Source organism: Bos javanicus, chromosome 16 (assembly GCF_032452875.1).
Source record: "Bos javanicus breed banteng chromosome 16, ARS-OSU_banteng_1.0, whole genome shotgun sequence".
NCBI classification, from domain to species: Eukaryota; Metazoa; Chordata; class Mammalia; order Artiodactyla; family Bovidae; genus Bos; species Bos javanicus.
This window is the reverse complement of record NC_083883.1, coordinates 56,920,826-56,942,610: the sequence shown is the minus strand read 5'-3', so window position 1 is coordinate 56,942,610 and position 21,785 is coordinate 56,920,826. Positions and strand designations below refer to the sequence as shown.

The 21,785-nt window shown below is 42.6% G+C and overlaps 1 protein-coding gene across 9 annotated transcripts in view; it reads right to left on the bottom strand.

Moving 5' to 3' along the window:
- The window catches only part of RABGAP1L (RAB GTPase activating protein 1 like), a 741,235-nt gene that overhangs the window by 6,335 nt on the left and 713,115 nt on the right, over nt 1-21,785 (bottom strand). For all 9 annotated transcript variants that reach the window (XM_061381704.1, XM_061381706.1, XM_061381713.1 and 6 more), the window contains 5 exons: nt 18,339-18,449; nt 10,172-10,276; nt 7,747-7,830; nt 4,297-4,368; nt 383-580 (listed from right to left, as the gene is read on the bottom strand). In XM_061381704.1, the coding sequence (XP_061237688.1) occupies nt 383-580; nt 4,297-4,368; nt 7,747-7,830; nt 10,172-10,276; nt 18,339-18,449 (570 nt within the window). The remainder of the gene's footprint in view (nt 1-382; nt 581-4,296; nt 4,369-7,746; nt 7,831-10,171; nt 10,277-18,338; nt 18,450-21,785) is intronic.

Below are 21,785 nucleotides of genomic sequence, written 5' to 3'. Positions count from 1 at the left end.
GAGTTTGCTCAAACTCATATCCATTAAGTTGGTGATGCCATCCAACCATTTCATCCTCTGTCGTCCCCTTCTCCTCCTGCCCTCAATCTTTCCCAGCATCAGGGTCTTTTCCAATGAGTTGGCTCTTTGCATCAGGTGGCCAAAGTATTAGAGCTTCAGTTTTAGCATCAGTCCTTCCAATGAATATTCAGGGCTGATTTCCTTTAGGACTGACTGGTTTATATCAGTGTTTAAAAGTGACGTAAAATACAACTCATTAGTGGGCAGAGAATGTATTCATCATATATGGGATAACATTTCATGATTCTGAGCTTTAACACTAGAATATCTTGGACCACTAACTTTTATTTTTTTCTTATTGGTCTTTTACCAAATCACCAACCTGGATTTTACACTTGGCCTCCACCAGCTGCAGTTTGGTTTGTGCCAATTCCAGCTCCATCTCCCTCAGTTGCTTCTTAAGAGAGTCCTTCTCATCATCCGATTCAATGCCCTGGTCCTCTCTGCTTACGGCCGCTGCTTTCAAAGCACCCTCCTTGCTGAAAATGTCACTGCAGTGTTTACATGCCATCATTTTACCCTGAAATACCCAAAAGAGATAACCAGTATTCAACTGTGCTTCATAGCATAGATCATGTTCTGAGACACTGTGATATGATTTTTCTTCGGACACTGCTTCTGGTCATCAAATGAAGGCCCATTTATGAAAGTATTTTTCTTGGGCTGTGACCAAAATGGTTATAATCAGCACAAACCCCAACTATTGAAGATAGGTGCTACTTTTTCTTAAAGTAACTATAGAAAAACTCTGGAGATAGGAAGTGTTATAGCATTTTCTTGTATGTGTTCTAGAAATTTTATTCTACCATTATCCTTACTGGATGCCAAGCCCATGGCATACAGTCTACATGCATTAATTACCTCATTTAACCCTAGAGCTACCATACGATTGAGAAAGGCAATGCCAAAGAATGCTCAAACTACTGCACAATTGCACTCATCTCACACGCTAGTAAAGTAATCCTCAAAATTCTCCAAGCCAGGCTTCAGCAATATGTGAACCGTGAACTTCCTGATGTTCAAGCTGGTTTTAGAAAAGGCAGAGGAACCAGAGATCAAATTGCCAACATCTGCTGGATCATGGAAAAAGCAAGAGAGTTCCAGAAAAGCATCTATTTCTGCTTTATTGACTATGCCAAAGCCTTTGACTGTGTGGATCACAATAAACTGTGGAAAATTCTGAAAGAGATGGGAATACCAGACCACCTGATCTGCCTCTTGAGAAATCTGTATGCAGGTCAGGAAGCAATAGTTAGAACTGGACACGGAACAACAGACTAGTTCCAAATAGGAAAAGGAGTTCGTCAAGGCTGTATATTGTCACCCTGCTTATTTAACTTATATGCAGAGTACATCATGAAAAACGCTGGGCTGGAAGAAACACAAGCTGGAATCAAGATTGCCAGGAGAAATATCAATAACCTCAGATATGCAGATGACACCACCCTTATGGCAGAAAGTGAAGAGGACACCACCCTTATGGCAGAAAGTGAAGAGGAACTCAAAAGCCTCTTGATGAAAGTGAAAGTGGAGAGTGAAAAAGTTGGCTTAAAGGTCAACATTCAGAAAATGAAGATCATGGCATCCGGTCGCATCACTTCATGGGAAATAGATGGGGAAACAGTGGAAACAGTGTCAGACTTTATTTTTCTGGGCTCCAAAATCACTGTAGATGATGACTGCAGCCATGAAATTAAAAGATGCTTACTCCTTGGAAGCAAAGTTATGACCAACCTAGACAGCATATTCAAAAGCAGAGACATTACTTTGCCAACAAAGGTCCGTCCAGTCAAGGCTTGGTTTTTCCTGTGGTCATGTATGGATGTGAGAGTTGGACTGTAAAGAAGGCTGAGCTCCAAAGAATTGATGCTTTTGAACTGTGGTGTTGGAGAAGACTCTTGAGAGTCCCTTGGACTGCAAGGAGATCCAACCAGTCCATTCTGAAGGAGATCAGCCCTGGGATTTCTTTGGAAGGAATGATGCTAAAGCTGAAACTCCAGTACTTTGGCCACCTCATGCAAAGAGTTGACTCACTGGAAAAGACTGTGATGCTGGGAGGGATTGGGGGCAGGAGGAGAAGGGGATGACAGAGGATGAGATGGCTGGATGGCATCACTGACTCGATGGACGTGAGTCTGAGTGAACTCCGGGAGTTGGTGATGGACAGGGAGGCCTGGTGTGCTGCAATTCATGGGGTCGCAAAGAGTCGGACATGACCGAGCGACTAATCTGATCTAATCTGATCTGACCATATGATTAGGTACTATTATCATCCCCATTTACAAATGAAGAGGCTTAAAGAGTACAAGTAAATTTGCCTACTTAGACAAGGAAGGTCATTATGAGTAACCTAGGTCTACCCTAGCAACAAACAAGTATTGGGCTGGCCAAAAAGTTCGTTTGGGTTATTCCATAAGATGGTATAGAAGTACCCAAATGAATTTTTTGGCCAACTCAAGATATGTCCTTTTGTTCAACTTTAAGGAAAGATGGTCGTTATTGTTCAAGATGATAAAAGTCACTAGGTTATATGCCTGGACTGTCAATCAAGCAGAGAGCACTGAACAATAGCAACAATAGATCTGCTGTTTTCTTAAAATATCTTCAAAAAATTTAAGAGATCAGGGATATTATAGAATATTTTTATTTTGATGCCCTACTGTTACAAGCTCAGGATGTCCCTAACCATAACCATGCTCCCCTCTTTACACACACACACACATACACACACACACACAAAGCAACCGTGCTCACACTTGTGTCACCGTGCATAACCCCACCATGTAGGCCTAAAGGCTTTGGTGTCATCTTTTCATTAGCTGCTTCTTCATTCCACTGGTCATTAAATTCTTTCTCTGGTATGTCCAAGCATGTCTCCCAGGCCCAAAGCCCCAAAAGTCACCTTCCCAGAGCAAGGTTCAGATTTTTCAGTTCTCATGTCTCAGATTTTCAGGTTATAATTTATAAAATATGTATTCACTGAGTATTTACTGCGTGCCAAGTTCTAGACTAAGCACTTTATATACATCATCTTATTTAATCTTCAAAATGACCTTATGAGGTAGGTAATATCTCTAGTTTACAGAACACAAAATAAAGCTGTGCTTAGTCACTGAGTCATGGCCGACTCTTTGCTACCACATGGACTGTAGCCCACCACGCTCCTCTGTCCATGGGGATTCTCCAGGCAAGAGTACTGGAGTGGGTTGCCATGCTGTCCTCCAGGGGATCTTCCTAACCAGGGATCAAACGCATATCTCCCACATTGCAGGTGGATTCTTTACTGTCTGAGCCGAGGTTAAATAACTTGTCAAGTTGTTAAATGATATGCAAAAGTGCCTAGAATGCATTTACTTACTAGTACTGTATAAACCTGAATATATTCAAATTGAATTGCATCAGGTTTCTGTAACACTGGTCCCAAGAGTGGGCTGTGCCGACGCTGCTGCTTAAAGAATACCAATCCACTTAATTTACTCCTGGTTCTGTAGAGTAAGCTATTGCTTTTTTCAAACAGAAAAGAAACACAAGGAGTTCTACCACGAGGGGGCGGCATATAAATAAATCTGACTGTGACTCCATAGACTGTAGCCCACCAGGCTCCTCTGTCCATGGAATTCTCTAGGCAAGAATCCTGAAGTGGGTTGCCATTCCCTTCCCCAAGGGAATCTTCCTGACCCAGGGATTAGAACTCGGGTCTCCTGCATTGCAGGCAGATTCTTTACTGTTTGAGCCACCAGGGGATCCCTATAAATGCTACAGATTTCCTTTACATCTCTAAAACACTGGTGGAAAAATCCACCTCCAGCTGAGTTCTATATTGCCCATGGCGTCTGCTGTTTTAAGAGATTAATGGGATGATCCTCCTGGGCTGCACACTGAAGTCACATCAATCCAGGCACAGTTGGGATGCCGGCTTCTGAGGGGTCCCAGGTTGCCAACATGCAAGAAAGCTCAGGGGCCTCGTGTGCCAAGGCTGAAATCTAACCTCTTTTCCTGTTACCTGTCTCTGACAGCCCACAAGGTTTATGGGCTTTCATCTGGCCCACATCCCAGTCCAGAGACGAATCCTATTCTCCATAATTCCTAAATCCTTTGTAACAAAGGTGGGGTGGGGGCTGTATTTACAGGCTGTCCTGCCTGTGGTATGTCATCATATATTGGGATCAAGTACTCACTTAAGATGACATGAATTGGGAAGACACTGTATGACAGAACTGTTGCATTCTTTCTCACCTTTACCACTTCCAGCTCCTCCTTGCTGGCTGCTTGCTGTTTCTCCAGTCGGGTACTCAACTGGGAACAGATCTAAGAGAAAGAAAAGAGCTGCTTTATTAGAAAGTACAACGACTCATGTAGCATGTGCACATAGCTGTTCATTTACCCATATATCACTCCAGCATCTCTGACACTAGATGAAATTTTGCAAATTTGCCAGTCATTCCCACAATGAGCTGCAGAAAGCCTAAGCCTGTTCTGTATATAAGCACATTTCTATCTCAGTCAGTAGAAAAAACACAGGGGATAAGTTTGATTTATGTCTGTCACTAGCTTTTGTGACTGGTTCCAGAGAATTCCTGTCCTCACTTTGGAATCAATCTGTAGAATCTTGCTGACTGTCTACTTTGGCCAAGGTACTATTCTAGGAATCTGATGAAAATAATTCTGAACCAGAAATGTCTCCTGTCTGCTACAACACAAAGAGTTTCTGTTTTCAATCACAAGTTTCTTTAGGAAGTGGCAGAGTGAATTTTTTAAAAGTTAAAGTGACCAGAAAATAATAGAGACTTAAAACTTTAAACAAGAGGTTTGGCAACACAGAATAAAATGAAATGCCTGGAGTCTAGCTCTATGACTTCCTAGCATGGTGTCCTTGGGTATATTCACTCATCTTTCTAAGCCTCAGTTTCTTCATGACTGAAAAGTACTGTTATGATAATCACTGGGAAAGAAAATTTACATAAAGGTTTAATATAGAGCCATTAAAAAACATCTCATTATTCTGAAACAAGGTGCTAACAAGTACAGGGAACAGAGAAAAAGTGCTTTTAAAGTCCCCCAAATTGTGTGTGTGCGTGTGTGTGTGTGTGTGTGTACACTGATCTCTCTCTCTCTCTCTCTCTCTCTGTGCTCAGTGTCTCAGTCATGTCTGACTCTTTGTGGCCCCATGGACTATAGCCTGCCAGGCTCCTCTGTCCATGGAATTTTCCAGGCAAGAATACTGGAGTGGGTTCCTCCTCCAGGATATCTGCCCAATCCAGGGACTGAACCTGTGTCTCTTGCATCTCCTGCATTGCCAGGCGGATTCTTTACCACTGTGCCACCTAGGAAGCCCTATATATACCATATATATATACATATAAAACTGGAAGGTCAAGTATTACTAAGCCCGAGTGAAGTAAGAATCTTTTTATTTTGGAAAAAAAATGGAATAAAACATTTAGGGGATGTCAAATTTTCAAGTGCAATTTGGACTAAAAACATGAAAGGTCCACCTCTATTATCAAAACAGACACTTAAATAATCCCAGGCTATAGTTTCAGAGATCAGAACTTACTGATTTCAGTCTCCAGTTTCTCCAGATCCAGGCCTGGAAACAATAGGCAGGACTGTACTGGCTGATGTTACAAGGAAGTGATCTCTATAGCAATTCTGGCAAACCATAAACCATTTTAAATAAGCCCAAACCTTCTGAAATATAGCCAACAGGTAGCCAATTCCAACTACAGAATGCATTTGGATTATATGTATAATTATTTTCAAAGAGATGGGCCTGTTGCTTGAAGTGCTTGCCAGATAATATTCAAGAATCATCCCAAGGACTGCTCTTTGAAAAGTGCTGCATATGGAGGCCACCTATGGCCTAATGTGATGGAAAAAATGCATCTGCAGTGATGACAAGCACGTGGTCTTTGACGTTCCTCGTACTGCTTAATGTCTAACCAGTCTTTCTCCTGGTTATCCAAATTCAAAATGTCCTTATTAACTCTCTTGTATTTCTTGTTTCTCTATTTCCACTGCTATCTACTGTAGCGCAGGACCCTGTTTTGTCTCCGTTAGCCTCTGCTGTTGGCCTCTGGCTGCTCTGTGTCTTTCTCTGCCTGTGCATCTCTCCACTTGCTTCCACAGTTCTCCCTGGGACCGAGTAGTGCCAGATCCATGCTCCCAGTCATGCCACCGTCCTGCTACAAACAGAATGAAATACAAACTCCTCAGCCTGTCCCTGAAGACGTTCCCTGAACTCGGCCCCAACTCATCTTTGCTTTTCTTGCCTGTACTTGAAACTCTTGCTAAACAAAACTGTGGCTAACCAACCTCCGATGCCTTTGCACATGCTTTTCCAACCTTTCCAGACTTTCCTTCTCCATCTCCAGATGCCTGAACCTCACCTTACCTTTGAAGCACAACTCAAATCACTTCCTTCTCCAGGAAGGGATTCCTTATCTCCCATACATAATTCCCTCTCCTCTTAATTATGGCCAAGTTTTACCTATTACAAGATCAGCTTCCAGAGAAGAGAAACTGAATCAATTTCTCTTTTATTCCTCCAAAGTATCAAGCCTCACATGCAGCAGGCATTAAATAAACATATATTGATTATATATATGTATAGATAAATAAGCATATAGATATAAACAGATTATAAAACAGAGTAAGATAGCTCTGAGGCCTTAGTTCTAAGCAACCTTCCAAGAAAGGGGGGAATCCTTGTGGAAAGATATTCTAATAACAAATGAACTAGTTTTCCTCCAAGAGCATGAACAATATGACTGCCGTTTCTATTTATACATCAACAGCGACAAAGCGTACTCAGTGCGTTAAGTGATTCTTTCTAGTTGGAAACATTAAGGGAGGTTTGTTTTCTTTGTGTTTTTCTGCACTTCCACGAGGGACATACATTTTATTTACAAGCAAAAAACCACTTTTAAAAAAAGTAAGACTTAGACTTCTAGCTTCTTTGTGAAACAGGAGACCCGAAGGAAATTTCTGGATAAGTAGGTGGCATATGGTGCCTTAATAATTTGGGAAAGCTGGAACAGTCGAGTCAGGGTCCTGTGACAACAAGCGGATTCCTGGCTGTGCCCCAGCCTAACCAGCAGGGACCACTGGAGCTGGAATGGAGGCTTTCTGAGACCCTGTCTGGTGATGAGATCAGAAACGTCCTCAAGGAGAATAGCCCCTGCCTCCACCCCCCACCCCCGCCCATTAAAAGATCATTTTAAGGTTCACAAGAGGTTTCCTGCTAGGCACTAGCCCCTGTTGGGTAAAGCCACACAGGCATATGCAGAAAAGAGCTCCCGTGTTCTCTACGGTGACAGCAAAGGACTCACGGATCTCCTAGCTGCACAAACGCTAAATTCTAGTGCTTGGCAAATGTGATCTACTGGAAATTAGCTTCTGAGTAAGGCAGAGGCAGGATCCCAATGGTAATAAGATTTCTCATTCCTCTAAATCTATCAAACATTGAAAACAACCAACAGATTGTTTTGCTCAATTAAACTTCCCATGTTATCAGCAAGCATGTCTAACCACTGTCTGTTTCAGAGGGGAAAATGAGCCAACAAATATAATCCGTGCAGTGCAGCAACTGTTCTGGAAACTCTAAAAACAAACAAACAAAATTTCCTCAAAGAAAAAAGTGAAACAAATACTTCTACAGTGATGAAGCCCACAGGGGTACATTACCTGTTTATACTCGGCAATGATAGCTGTAGTCTTCTTGATTTCATATTCCGCCTTCTCTAGCTGTTTCCTGAAGACTTCTTTTAGCTATAAAGAGTAAGAATGAGAAACATCAAGACTCAATCAAAATCTTTACACATTTCCACCAATATCCATATTCGAGTGTAATATGGATATTGACTTGCCTGATTCCCAGTCAACAGCAAGGTAAACAACTGTCGAATAAGGGTCCATTCAGAAGCTATCTTTATCCTCATGAGTCTAAAACAAAAAACATCACAGCAAACACTGCATGTACTCTTGATGCTCTGTCAGAGACTACTGAAAAAACATTTTAGCCTTCTTTCTCATCTCATATTGACTCTGCTGTTACCTCTCTGGAGGTAGAAACAAGAGGCTTTTGGGACTGGAGTCAGAAATGGAGGTGTGGACTAAAGAAACACTGACTTTAGAAGTTAAAGTGACATACGAGGCAGTACTTGTTACAGTCACAGAAATACTGAATTATGAATGCTGAACCTAAAACCACAGTTATTTCTGTAGCTTGGCAGCTCAAGAAGAAGGTTAGAGCAATGAAAAGGCTTAGATGTCACCAGATAAAAGGGAAAGAATTCAATTCTCCCAAGATGACCAAACGAAAACCAACCCTGGTTACTCTGCAAGTACACAATCAGAAAACAGCGGATGAATTCTGCTTTGCAGCATCCCAAAATATGAACAGAGGATACTTGGTACTTCCAAATCCACAAGTTATTGCAATTGATAGCTGAACTTCTCATTAGAGGACCTGGGAGTTTCTTCATATTTGCTACATTCTAAAATTTTAAGAGCATTTATAGGTTATACTGATTCAAACTTATTTGTTTTTATTGGTCTCCGTTCTTTATCTTCCATAATTCAAGGACATCAACCATGCCCTTTGTCCCTTCTGCTATAAGGTTCCACTGACTCAGGGTCAACTTAGGTAGCTGAGAGGCTTTGAGTAATTCCCTCAGTTTCTCTAAGTTGTAGTTAACTCATTTGACAAATGAGAATGATCTCACTTGGGAACCATAGTCCCAAGGGAACCATAATTAAAATAAGACACACACACACACACAAAAGGAAAATCATGGATTAAATTCCTTTGTTAATAGCTTTATTCTTTACCTAAAGTACTGAAGTAGGCCCTCAAAAAGCAGGAAATCAAGAAAAGAGTAAAACCCATCAAAATGCCAAGATCAAACCAATAATCAGCCCCTGAATATTTTTGATTACGTTAAAAAAAAAATTCCTGGTCCACCGTAATTGCCAAAACATTTCATTATTTAGGGGAAAAAAATGGAAATCATGGAATACTTTTTATAAATTCCGGAAGATGCTAAATAACACATCCCTTCATTAGTAACTTTACTGGAACTTTTCCTGGTTGCTTGGAAGGAGGTCTTTGAAATGCTTTGTGTTCTGTTTTATATTTATTATTATTATTGATGTCTCCGAATGAAACTCATTAAAATAATTGAGCTAATCGTGCCTGGCTGGGACAGACAGAGATGGAGACCACTGGTGAAACAGCCTGCTCTTCCTTACGGAAGCTGGAAGCTCTGACTCCAGCTGTCACCTGTCACCTCTGGGGCTCCTGGGCAATGGCGTGTCTTCCAGCTGATCATCCTCACCACTTGAAGTTAGGAGGGAGCTAACTTCAAGGCTGATTCCCAAGGGTTTCTTTCTATTCCCTCAGAGAATATGATTTGAGAGTTCTGCCAGGAACAGAAATGTTGGTGTTCCTTCTTCAAAGTCATCAATCCAGAAAATGAAGCAAGACTGATGGAGGCAAATCTCAGCAGAGATCTCTGTAGGCATCTGGCTTAATGATCCTCATAAATGACTTCAGAGAAGTCAGTCATCTTGGAGATGTGACACGAAATTTACAGATTTGTCACAGCTCTTGGGTCATAATTCCAAGTTCTTAAACTTGGAGAAGACTTAACACTCTTGCTAGACATCTCAGTGAAGGCAAATTCCTGAAAGCTGTTCCAGGGTGGAAATGCTGCCACCTCTCCTAACACCCTTCAGGAGAAATGACTCAGTGCTACTCACATGTACCGCTTCAGCACCAGCCTTGATTTAGAACAAATTTAACTTTACTTCATATTTAACTGATGCTGGGAAAGATTGAAGGCAGGAGGAGAAGGGGATGACAAAAGGATGAGATGGCTGGATGGCATCACCGACTCAATGGACACGATTTTGAGCAAGCTCTGGGAGATAGTGAGGGACAGGGAAGCCTGGTGTACTATAGTCCATGGGGTCGCAAAGAGTCAGATGCAACTGAGCAACTGACCAACAACAACTTTACTTCCTGTTTATAGTATTAATCAAGTCCAGGAACCAATGCACCTGCGTAAAGACTAGTTACCCCCCCCCCCCGCCCGCCCATGCCTGTTACCTGAGCCGTCTCTTCCTCCTGCTTCCTCTTCTCTTCTTCGGTCTCCACCAGCCTCTGTTTGGTCAAGAGAAGCTCCTTATTCAGCACGTCTGCCTTGTCTTCTGCCTGCAAACCAGAGCGCATTAGTCATGAAGAAGGTGAAGAAAGCATGTATATACTTTCTGGGACAACATCCCCAGAATCCTTTCTTCCCTTCTGGCTCACCCAGGGGTGGGGGGTCGGGGTGGTTGCTTTCAATGAATGCCAACTAGGTACTGCATGCTCGGCACACATTATCTCTAATCCTCATAGCAAAAATTATTTTCCAGGTAATGATAGCAAGCTTTGAAGAGATCAAAAAACTGGACTGGGACACACATCTAAGATCAGAGTCACAATCTGAATTCAGATGTGAAAGGCATAGAAGGCTATGCTCCTTCTAAGTGCTTCTTCTGCATTTCCAGCAGCCATAACAGCACAGACTCTGAGGCTGTGGTAGGACAGGGTGAAGGGCTGGAGCCTCCCTGGGAAGCTTCTACCTGGTGATGTGTGGGGCAGAGCCAGAGTGGAGGAGCAGACAGGCTGATCTGTGAAGCACAGTCAGGTGAGAAAGTTTAAAGATCAGTGGAGGGAACCTGGCCCACCAGGCTACTCACAAAGCAGTGAGTACAGTTAAGGACAAATGAAGACCAAAAACCCATAACAGGGACAGCCCAGAGGCAAACTGAAGTAAGGACCAGGAATCCAGGCACACAAGACCGTATTTCCAGAACAGCCAAGAAAACTCAGAGAGAGTGCTCTGCTCTTAATTTGGATACAGAGCCAAAATTCACTGTGAAAGCACTGTGTGTGTACATTTAACTTAGCTAACGTGTGTCTGCCTGGTTTACACATTAGGGCCCTTACTTCACCCTCACCTCAGCTTCAAGCTCACTTCTGCAGCACAGGGCGGCCTGAGCCCCGTCCCACTCAGCCCATCCAAATCGGTTCCCCACCCTCATCTGAACTCATATTTCCCCTGGTAGCACTTGCACGATCTACAGTGACAAACTGTGTGTGTGATGTGCGTGCCTTGCCCACTTGGCTGCAAGCTCTAGGAGGCAGGAGCCCTATTTCCTGTGCTCATCACTACACCGCCAGCACCAAGCCCAGGACCAGAACAGAGCTCATGCTCCGTAAGTGTTTATTGAGTGAATGGACGTGGTTCTCTGAGTTATCGGAGAAGCAGACTTGGGGGAGGGGGCCACAGGATGAGTTCAGCAGAGAAAACTACAGGCACTGAAGACAGGCAGCTCTTTGAAGCAGCCATCCCTGGCTGACAGCAGCAAAACGCTAAGTCACTGTGAGAACTGGCCGGGTGGCCCTCTGTCTGTGTTTCGCCGTGTCTCCCACGTGTCCAGATGGCCGGGCCAGCACAGTCTGCTGGGTCCTGGCAGAGAAACTACCTTTCAGCTTCTCGGTTCTGTCTTCCAGTTCCTGATGTCCTCACAGCCCAGTGCTCATAGCTGTTTTCAGATGACTTGGAACTGCCGGGTAGTTAAAGTGAAAAATTCCCTTCTGAGGACTGAAATTTGTTCTGATACATTCATTAGATTTCAGGAAGAAAATCTACATGGCAAAAAACACATCCTAAAAGTAGAGGTGGGCCTCAAAAAAAGCAACGTGTATACTGCAAGTTAAGTTTTAATAAATTGTAAGATATTAGATGATTTTTTTTTTTAACTTTTTTTTTTTTTTCCACTGAGCCACCTGGGAAGCCCTATTAGATGATTGATACTGACTATGGACACTTAAAACAGAGAATTCTAGAGCTGCAAACCAGATGACAAGTTACCCACAAAGTAACGACGACAGAGGATGAGATGGTTAGATGGCATCACCAACTCGATGGACATGAGTTTGAGTCAACTCCGGGAGTTGGTAACGCACAGGGAGGCCTGGTGTGCTGTAGTTCATGGGGTTGCAGAATGGACACGACCTGAGCAACTGATCTGAACTGAATTGATGACATATAAATGAGAGAGACAGGCACTTGATCTGTGATTACAACATGAATCAACTTCTCAGAAGGCTCCGCTCTAACATTAGGCATGGGGCTCTTTCAGAAATGATTTCTCAAAGGACTGACCAAGGCAACTGTTTAGTTGAAAACAGAACAAAAGAATGTGTCGCTTGTGACATGCAGCATTTGGTTCAACACGAACTCCCTGTGGTCAGAACGGACCTGGGCCCAGTCTGCATTGGGAAAGCACTGGTTGTGTCTCTGATTTTTGTTCCTCGGGAACAGAAAGAACAGGAAGGGCCTGAAAGCAGATAACCAAAACTGAACTGGAGATGTATCTTTTTTTCATTTCTGATCGCTGAGAAGTCCTTACTGAAGGGGTCCAGAGGGTCGGGGGCAAGTTGTCAAGAAAGAAGGCTCTGTCAGAGAGAAACATGAAGAGCTGCTGGTGCCCAGGGAGCCTGAGTTCAGTTCAGTTCAGTCGCTCAGTCGTGTCCGACCGACGCTTCTCGACCCCATGAATCGCAGCACGCCAGGCCTCCCTGTCCATCACCAACTCCCGGAGTTCACTCAGACTCACGTCCATCAAGTCAGTGATGCCATCCAGCCATCTCATCCTCTTTCATCCCCTTCTCCTCCTGCCCCCAATCCCTCCCAGCATCACAGTCTTTTCCAAAGAGTCAACTCTTCGCATGAGGTGGCCAAGTACTGGAGTTTCAGCTTTAGCATCATTCCTCCCAAAGAAATCCCAGGGCTGATCTTCAGAATGGACTGGTTGGATCTCCTTGCAGTTGAAGGGACTCTCAAGAGTCTTCTCCAACACCACAGTTCAAAAGCATCAATTCTTCAGAGCTCAGTCTTCTTCACAGTCCAACTCTCACATCCATACTCCACAGGAAAAACCATAGCTTTGACTAGACGGACCTTTGTTGGCAAAGTAATGTCTCTGCTTTTGAATATGCTATCTAGGTGGGTCATAACTTTCCTTACAAGGAGTAAGCGTCTTTTAATTTCATGGCTGCAGTCACCATCTGCAGTGATTTTGGAGCCCCCAAAAATAAAGTCTGACACTGTTTCCATTATTTCCCCATCTATTTCCCATGAAGTGATGGGACCAGATGCCATGATCTTCGTTTTCTGAATGTTGAGTTTTGCCAATGTTCTGCTATCTGAATTAAGAGATTTGATTTTGATTAAGCTGGGAATGAAAAAGTACTGGGCAAACTGGGTAAAGGCAGGCAAAGGCTCAAGCTAATGCCTTTCCTCAAAGTCTGGAGGGGCCAGGTGCCTAAATTGCAGCGACAGCTTTTCAATATAAACCCCACTGGGGCAGAAACTGCAGGATCAGATTTTAGGAGGAGATAGCAAGTTTTGAATTAGCAATTCAATGACATAGCAATTTGATTCTTTCATCTAGATAATAAGCTTCAAAAGGCAGAGGGGCCAGGTCTTAACTACTGTTTTAAAAAGAGAATGACAGGCATGAGAGGGGGAAATAAAGAGAAGGAATAAATGAAGGAATCTTTTCTTTTGGGACTGATCTAGTAGCTCCATGAGATACTTAGGTACTCAATAATTAATTATTTCAGGAGGACCCTAGCAACTTTTCCAGACTAATCTACAAAATGAATTTTTGGGGGGTGGAGAAATAATTTTTTAAATAATATATTTTTCTGATCATTAACATTATAAGGCATATTATTACTTAACCAAGGGTAAAAATATTAGTCGTGCCCAACTCTTTGCAACCCCATGGGCTGTAGCCTGCCAGTCTTCTTTGTCCATGAGATTGTCCAAACAAGAATATTGGACTGGGTTGCCATTTCCTTCTCCAGGGGATGGATCTTCCTGACCCAGGGATTGAACCTGGGTCTCCCACATTACAGGCAGATTCTTTAGTGTCTGAGCCACCAGGGAAGCCTCTAACCCAAGGTACTTAAGTAATTTAAGCTCTTAGAAAAGATAAATAATTGAAAAAAGTATAAAAATGAATATAAAAATTAGACTTACTCTTATCACCCAGAGATATCTAACAGCAACATTTTTTAGAGTTTTCAAATATTAATTTGTTCTTTATTTTTATTTTTGGGTGCCTTGGGTCTTCATTGCTGCACTTAGGCTTGTTGCAATGAAAAGGGAAAAAAGAAGAATGAGTCTTACTTTTCTTTCCTGAGAACAAAGAAGATGGAGAGAACAGTGAGCAGGCCTAATCACTGCTAGTTTTTATTTTAATGGGTCCGAATTTGTAGCCTATAACTAAGCTTGCTTTTCTGCCCCCTGGCTCTGCAGGAGCTGCATTCTGCACCTACTATCCTTTAACTCTATGCTAATTACATCCTGTATCTGGTGCTCACCTTTACTGCACTCTCTTTGCAGAGCACTCCGTGTCGTTTTCTCTCTTTTTGCATTATAAAAGAAGGCCACAGTACAATACACAAAAGACAATGGAGTCAACTACTAGGCTATGGGACTGCCAGACCCAATTAACAGGCTGAGGCTAGTCTGCAACTGTTTTTGAAACAATGCAAGAGGAAGAATACAAGATCTTTACACTTTTGTTCCTCACCACCGACCCCTGAGGACAAGCCCTCATCCGTAGAATCCTCCAGATCCCTCACAGGCTTCCCTAGTGGCTCAGATGGCAAAGAATCCACCTGCAATGCGAGAGACCTGGGTTCCACTGACCTGGGTTCAATTCCTGGGTTGGGAAGGTCCCCTGGAGGAGGGCATGGCAACCCACTCCAGTATTCTTGCCTGGAGAATCCCCAACAACAGAGGAGCCTGGCAGGCTACTCCATGTGATCGCAGAGTCGGACAAGACCGAGTGACTAAGCACAGCACAGATTCCTCATGGAAGTGGGGCACAATTTTTGAGGCATGTGCCTGCTGTGTCTCCCTTCCACCAGCTGAGGATTAAATTCACCTTTCTAGTTCCCCCAGACTCTCGTCTCTGATTTTTTTATTAGGCCTCAGTAGTCAGAGAAAGCCAAGATTTTTGGTGGCATCAGGCTTTTCTCTAGTTGTGGGGAACGGGGAGGCTACTCTTCTTTGCAGCGCACGGGCTTCTCATTGTGGTAGCTTCTCTTATTGCACAGGGCTCTAGCTGTGAGGGCTTCAATTGTCGCAGCACATGGGCTCAGCAGTTGCAGCTCGTGGGCCCCTATAGCACAGGTTCAGCGGTTGTGACACACAGGCATGTGGAATTTTCCTGTGTTTTCAAGTCTGTGTTCCCTGAATTGGCATGTGGATTCTTATCCACTGAGCCACCAGGTAAGTTCCTCTGGTAGCAACATTTTGATGTATTTCTATTTCCCTGTCGGCCTTTTTCCTGTCACAAGGTAGATTCCAGCCTCCTTTCCTTTCCTCCAGGTTGGCCCTAGGCCAGCGTATATCCCTTGCAATTTAGATGTAAACATTATACACAGATAAATTTACTCTTTTAAAAATATTATATCATTATCTCCTCATTGTTTTTAAAAATTATTCCAAAAATATATTTTACAGATGTGCCTTCATCCTTTCTTTCTATTGGACATATACTTCATTTCACTTTTTCATTCTTGTAAGTAACACTGCAGTAAACAACTTTGCTTTTATATATTTTCACGTAAGTCTCTATTTTTATAGGATAGCTTTCCAAGTAATGGTAGATATGCCAGTTGCCTCATTTATAAAATGGAAGATTACCTGCTTAACAAGTCATTAGGAAAATTAAATGAGATGATGCTTATAAATTGCTAAATAAAGTGCTTGGTGCATAGTAGGAACTCAGTAAATATTTAACTTTATTATTTTTTTACTTTTTAAAGGCTCAGTCAGTCAGTTCAGTCGCTCAGTCGTGTCCGACTCTTTGCTGTCCCTCAACATATAGTGATACATTTCCCATAACACTTTCAGTTTACAACTCTAACTTGTTTCATTGCATCCCTATAAAGTCTAACTACTTAAAACTTTTTTTTTCTTTTAGATTTATTGAGATAGAGGTGACATACAGTGCTGTGTAAGTTTAAGGTATATTAAAAAATGACCTGAATTACATACATCGTGGAATGATTACCACAACAGATTTAGTGTAAACTTTTTCATTCAGCTAGCCATCTTAAGAAAACTATTAATGGATAGAATATTCAAAATGGCAGAATCAAGTGTCGGTCAAGGTCATTTGCAAAGTTAATATGGAGCCAAAAATTCCCTTATAGTGCTGAGTCACCACAATGGTCTTACTTATGATAGGAGCAAAACAGTCAAGGTCATGCTGGGTCAATGGCCCTGCTGAATGGGACCCTTCTGCCTTCTCTGGTTCTTACTCTTAGTCACACATTTTTCATTTCACCTCTGACAGCTTGCAGATGAGCTGGCTGATGCAGTTTGTGGTCCAAAAGGCAATCCCCACCCCTCACAGGGCTGCTGCTTCTACCTTCTACATCCTGTCCCAAGCAGCACAGTTTCTGTTTTATTTTGAAACTCCAGTTAGTGCTGACTCCTTCAGCTTCCTCCTCTCCACTTTCAGCACTTTTCTTAACAGTGGTTTTTATCTCCCATCCTACTGTGGTCAATCCTAAAGGAAACAAACCCTGAATATTCACTGGAAGGACTGATGCTAGAGCTGAGGTTCCAATAATTTGGCCACCTGATTCAAAGAGCTGACTCACTGGAAAAGACTCTAAGGCTGGCAAAGATTGAAGGCAGGAAGAGAAGGGGGCAGCAGGAAATGACATGGTTAGATAGCATCACTGACCCAATGGACATGTGTTTGAGCAAACTCCAGGAGATGGTGAAGGACAGGGAGGCCTGGTGCACGGCAGTCCATGGGGTCACAAAGAGTTGGACACGACTTAGTGACTGAACAATAACAACAACATGAACACCAACAACTTACTGTGGTTAAAACTTCTAAGCTGCAAAATTAGCTGTTTATATGGGAAAAGGAGTTGTGGCAGGGACCATTTTCAAACATTAAAAAAAAACCTTCCATTTTAAATATCCAATCACATTTATATTATTAATGGATTTGTATTTTAAATATTGCCAATGCATAGTTAGAGTACCGGTAAAGCCTCTTTTTTTTTTTTTAAAGCAGATTCAGCCATTCTAAGTTTCAACCTTTTGACCCCATTGGGAATACTCACATTTTAAAAGTTAGAAAATAGTATGATGATTTAAAACTGTGCAAGGTTCCTTCTATATTGCCAATTATTTCCAAAGACACTAGCAATGGAAAAACAAGAAGTCCTAAAGCTATGAGTGCTGCTGGAAAGGGTGAGGGAGTTAAGAATTTCAGGGTTTCCTAGCAACAGGTAATGTTTATTGAATACATACTACTGTAGTGCTTTCCTTCATTTATTTCTCACATCTTTCCTATGAGGGAAACACTTTTTGAAACCTACAGGCAGGTTAAGGATGGCCCTGAGTCATGTGATTAGTGAGTGGTGATGCCAGGACTGACACCCAGGCAGTCCTGGCTCTCTGCCCCAGGATGCCTGTCAGTCCACCAATACGCATATCTCAACGTACATGGTTCATATAAAATCCTCATGTTTACTGCAGATGAGAAATCTTGGAGCAAAAAGTATAGTAACTATAAACGTTAGAGTGGCATTAATATACTCCTGGTGACTGAAAGTCTCAGGTAATGATGCTGTAAGTCCTTGGCTTAGGAAAAGAAGAGATTAAGATGGCATCCCTGCTGGCTCGGTGATGAAAAATCCACCTGCCAATGCAAGAGATGTGGGTTCAATCCCTGGGTCAGGAAGATCCCCCAGAGAAGGAAATGGCAACTCACTCTGGTATTACGGCCTGGGAAATGCCATGGACCAAAGAGCCTGGCAGGCTACAGTCCATGGGGTTGTGAAAGAGTCAGACACCACTTAGCGACTAAAACAACAAGAGATTAAGAGGAGAGACACCAGAAAAGCTTAGAGCTTTTTTCTTTTTTTTAAAGTATCTTACACATGCTGTTTGAAAATGACCAAAACCCTAAAGGCTTGTGTTTTTACCATCTCCAAGGAGTATAACAGTCCCCTCCCACCTGCCACTCTCTTGCATGCCACCCACCCATTCTCCCATCAAGCAGCTGACTCAGCATCAAGCACAGAGCAAGCCCTGGTGGGACTGCTCTGAGAGCAACTTGGTCCTTGCCCTGAAGGTCACCACAGTCTTATTTCTACCTAGTGAAACCAGGCTTACTTGATCCAAGTCATTCCGCAGAGCAATCTTGCTGGTTACTAGTTCATGAGCAAGGTCATCATTCTCTTGTTCCAACCTCATGCTGGCCTCCTGTAGTCTCCGGTTCTCCCTCTGCAGAAAAAGAGCAACAGCCAGAGGTGGGCATTAGTGCCTGGACATACTATCGACACCAATAGAACTGGTGAGGAAAGACAAGCGACAAAAACAACAAAGTGAACTTTTGAAAGTGTCAGAAGGAGAAGGCGCGAGTGGCACAGGAAGGCAGGACTGCTGTCTGGGAAACAACGGTGGGTTAAGCGAGCGGTGCAGCTGCAGAACTCTACCCAGTGAAACTTACAACCCCTTCAGCCCCCCAGACAGGGCTTCATCATAAAAACCATGCCACGAAAAGCAAATTTTCCAAAGCCACCCCCAATCCTGTGAGATTTTCAGAGACCCAGAACACAGACACAGGCAAGTCTTCGCTGGAAACATGCATAATAATCCCACCCTGGACCATAAAGGAAACGGCAAGACAGTAGGGATGAAATTGGGTAAACCACTAGGCCTTTCTCTGAAATGTTTTTTCCCTTTCAGTGTTTAAATTAATTGAGTATATTTAAGATACACAGTTTGGTCTGTTTTGCTATCAACTGATATTTTCATTCTTTTTGGATATGAATGCATTTACTTTTATGAAGGCCAATTTCTTTGTTGGTATAAGCAACAGTCCTTATGATAATGTCTCAAAGTTTGTTTTGCTTTAAAAAAAAAAAAAATTCAAATTAAAAGATTCTGGGTAAAATAAATGGCTGAGTTGGTTTTTTCTCCCTTGAACTCCCAGAAAAAAAATGTGAAACAGCTATATGATGAAAGAAGCAAGTCACTCATCCTTATGAAGCATGGACTCCCCTTAACCAGTCATTATATACTGTGTACATTCACTCTATTTTTCCAAGAGCAATTTAGTGTCCTCCATTTTAAAGTATCAAAAGTGCTGTCTTTGCTATTGTTAGCAGTTACAGATGATTCAAAAGAGAGCTGACAGGAAAGACATCAATGTGATGAGACCTTCCTGTTTTTCAGATTTACGCTCCTAACAGCATTTTCTGCAAGCGCGGCAAAAACTCAAGACAAAGCGGTGTTGCACACCAGAAGACGAAGCTCCGCCCTGGAAGGCAGCGTATCAGCCTGGAATGGGGGGCAGAGGGACAGAGGAGAGGGAGGGGCAGGGGGTGAGTTTTATCTTCTATAGAACAACCTGGACTTGAAAATGAGAAAACCTAATTTTTTTCTTTTTGTTTTTTAGAAATGGGCTAAGAAACAGACGGTAAGGACAAAGCCTGAGACTCTTCATGGAGGCAGACGATCCAAAAACAGGGCCAGCAGAGAAGCCAAAGAACAAACTTGCACTTTGACTACACTCAGTCAACAGGGCCCATTTCTGTCTTTTCCTTTGGAAAACATAGCCTGGGATAGCTGGGAACAGTCAAAACATTTTTTAAAAAGAGCTACTGAGAAAGAAAAAACAATCCCAATACAGTGTTAACACTTAAGTAAAAAATATAGAATGACAGGAGAAATGTGTATGCTATCTTTGTAGGTATTAATGTGTTGTTTAGTCGCTAAGTGCTGTCTGACTCTTTTGTGACCCCCATGGACTGTAGCCTGCCAGGCTCTCTGTCCTTAGGATTTCCCAGGCAAGAATACTGGAGTGGGTTGCCATTTCCTTCTCCAGGGGATCCTCCCAACCCAGGGATCGAACCCGCTTCTCCTGCATTGGCAGGTGGAGTCTCTACCACTGAGCCACTGGGGTAGCCTGTATGCTATCTTACGGGGAAAAAAATAGACAAGTAACTAGAAAATCCCATTTTTATAACAACTCAAATAATATTAACTGTGGATAGTGGATTATTTTATTGTTGTCTTTTTTTGTTAATGTTTCCAAGTTGTCTACAATAAATTTATAATACATGTGTTTAAAAAGTTGTTAAAAAATAAAAAGTAATTCAGAATATCAATTTCATTGGAGAGGATAAAATGCCAAAACAAGAACTTTTTAAAAGTTTACTCCTAATAGAAGCATGTGAAACTGTAACGGGTGCTTCTCTGTGACCAAGGTACAATGGAAGCCCTCAAAACTGCCACCTTTCCAGGAACTCTTCCCCAAGATATATTCCTGAAAAGATAGTACATATTTGTAGGGGAAAATTATACCCATCAAATACTGTATGTGTCTACACTTGAATCTTTCAATCTGTGCTGAAGTCATCCAAATTCTAGCAGGGGACAGAGATTAGCCTTTCATTCTGATCTATCAAACTATGACCCCCAGTACTTACATACTGGGTGGAAACTTAGATTAAAAAAAATATGGTTCAGAAACTTTTCCAATAAATTCCCTCCTTGTCAGGAAGAAGCAGCAATATCTAGCACAATTGCATCAGAACATATTTCACAAGGCATACTGCTTCAGGCCAGGAAGAGATTTTTCTCATTTCTTGATAAATCCCTTCAAAAGAGACCATGGTAAGATGACTTGAATACCTATTCCCAAGTGTCCTGTTTCTCCTGAAGTTGAACCTGTAGGTCTCCAAGGCACAGAGCTCCCTCGACTATTTATTTAAAGCATTCATTTGGCACAAGTGGCAATGCTGCAGCTACCAGTTTTTCACATTGCAGTGTCAGAGGCTTAGAACCAAGTTAAAATAACCTCCAGGTGAGGGGTTCCCTCATAGTTCAGTTGGTAAAGAATCTGCCTGCAATGCAGGAGACCCCGGTTCGATTCCTGGGGTGGGAAGATCCACTGGAGGAGGGATAGGTTACCCATTCCAGTATTCCGGGCTTCCCTTGTGACTCATCTGGTAAAGAATCCACCTGCAATGTGGGAGACCTGGGTTCAATCCCTGGGTTGGGAAGATCCCTTGAAGAAGGGAAAGGTACTCACTCCAGTATTCTGTTCTGGAGAATTCTATGAACTATAGTCCAGAGGGTCACAAAGAGTCAGATACGACTGAGCAACTTTCACTTCACTTGAAAGGCATACAATACAATACTAGTGGACACACACTTTGTTCAAAGGACTTAAAAAACACACCAGGTAGCTACTTCACTATTGATTAGAGATAAATGTCTGATGGGTTATGTCATATAAGAAAGAGGTATGAACACAGTTGAAACTTGACCGGTCATTTCCTCTTACCATGGTTGTCACACTCGAACCTTTGACACAGTGCTCAGGGGGTGGGATGCTAAGGGGAAGATCTGGGAGAAATTATGGGTGTCTGAGGGTCTGTTAGGCTTCCCAGGTGGCTCAGTGGTAAAGAACCTGCCTGCCAAAGCAGGAGATGTGTGCTCGATCCCTGGGTCAGGAAGATCCCCTGGAGGAGGAAATGGTAACCCACTCCAGTAGTGTTGCCTGGATAATCCCATGGACAGAGGAACGTGGTGGGCTACGTGGCTCCTGGG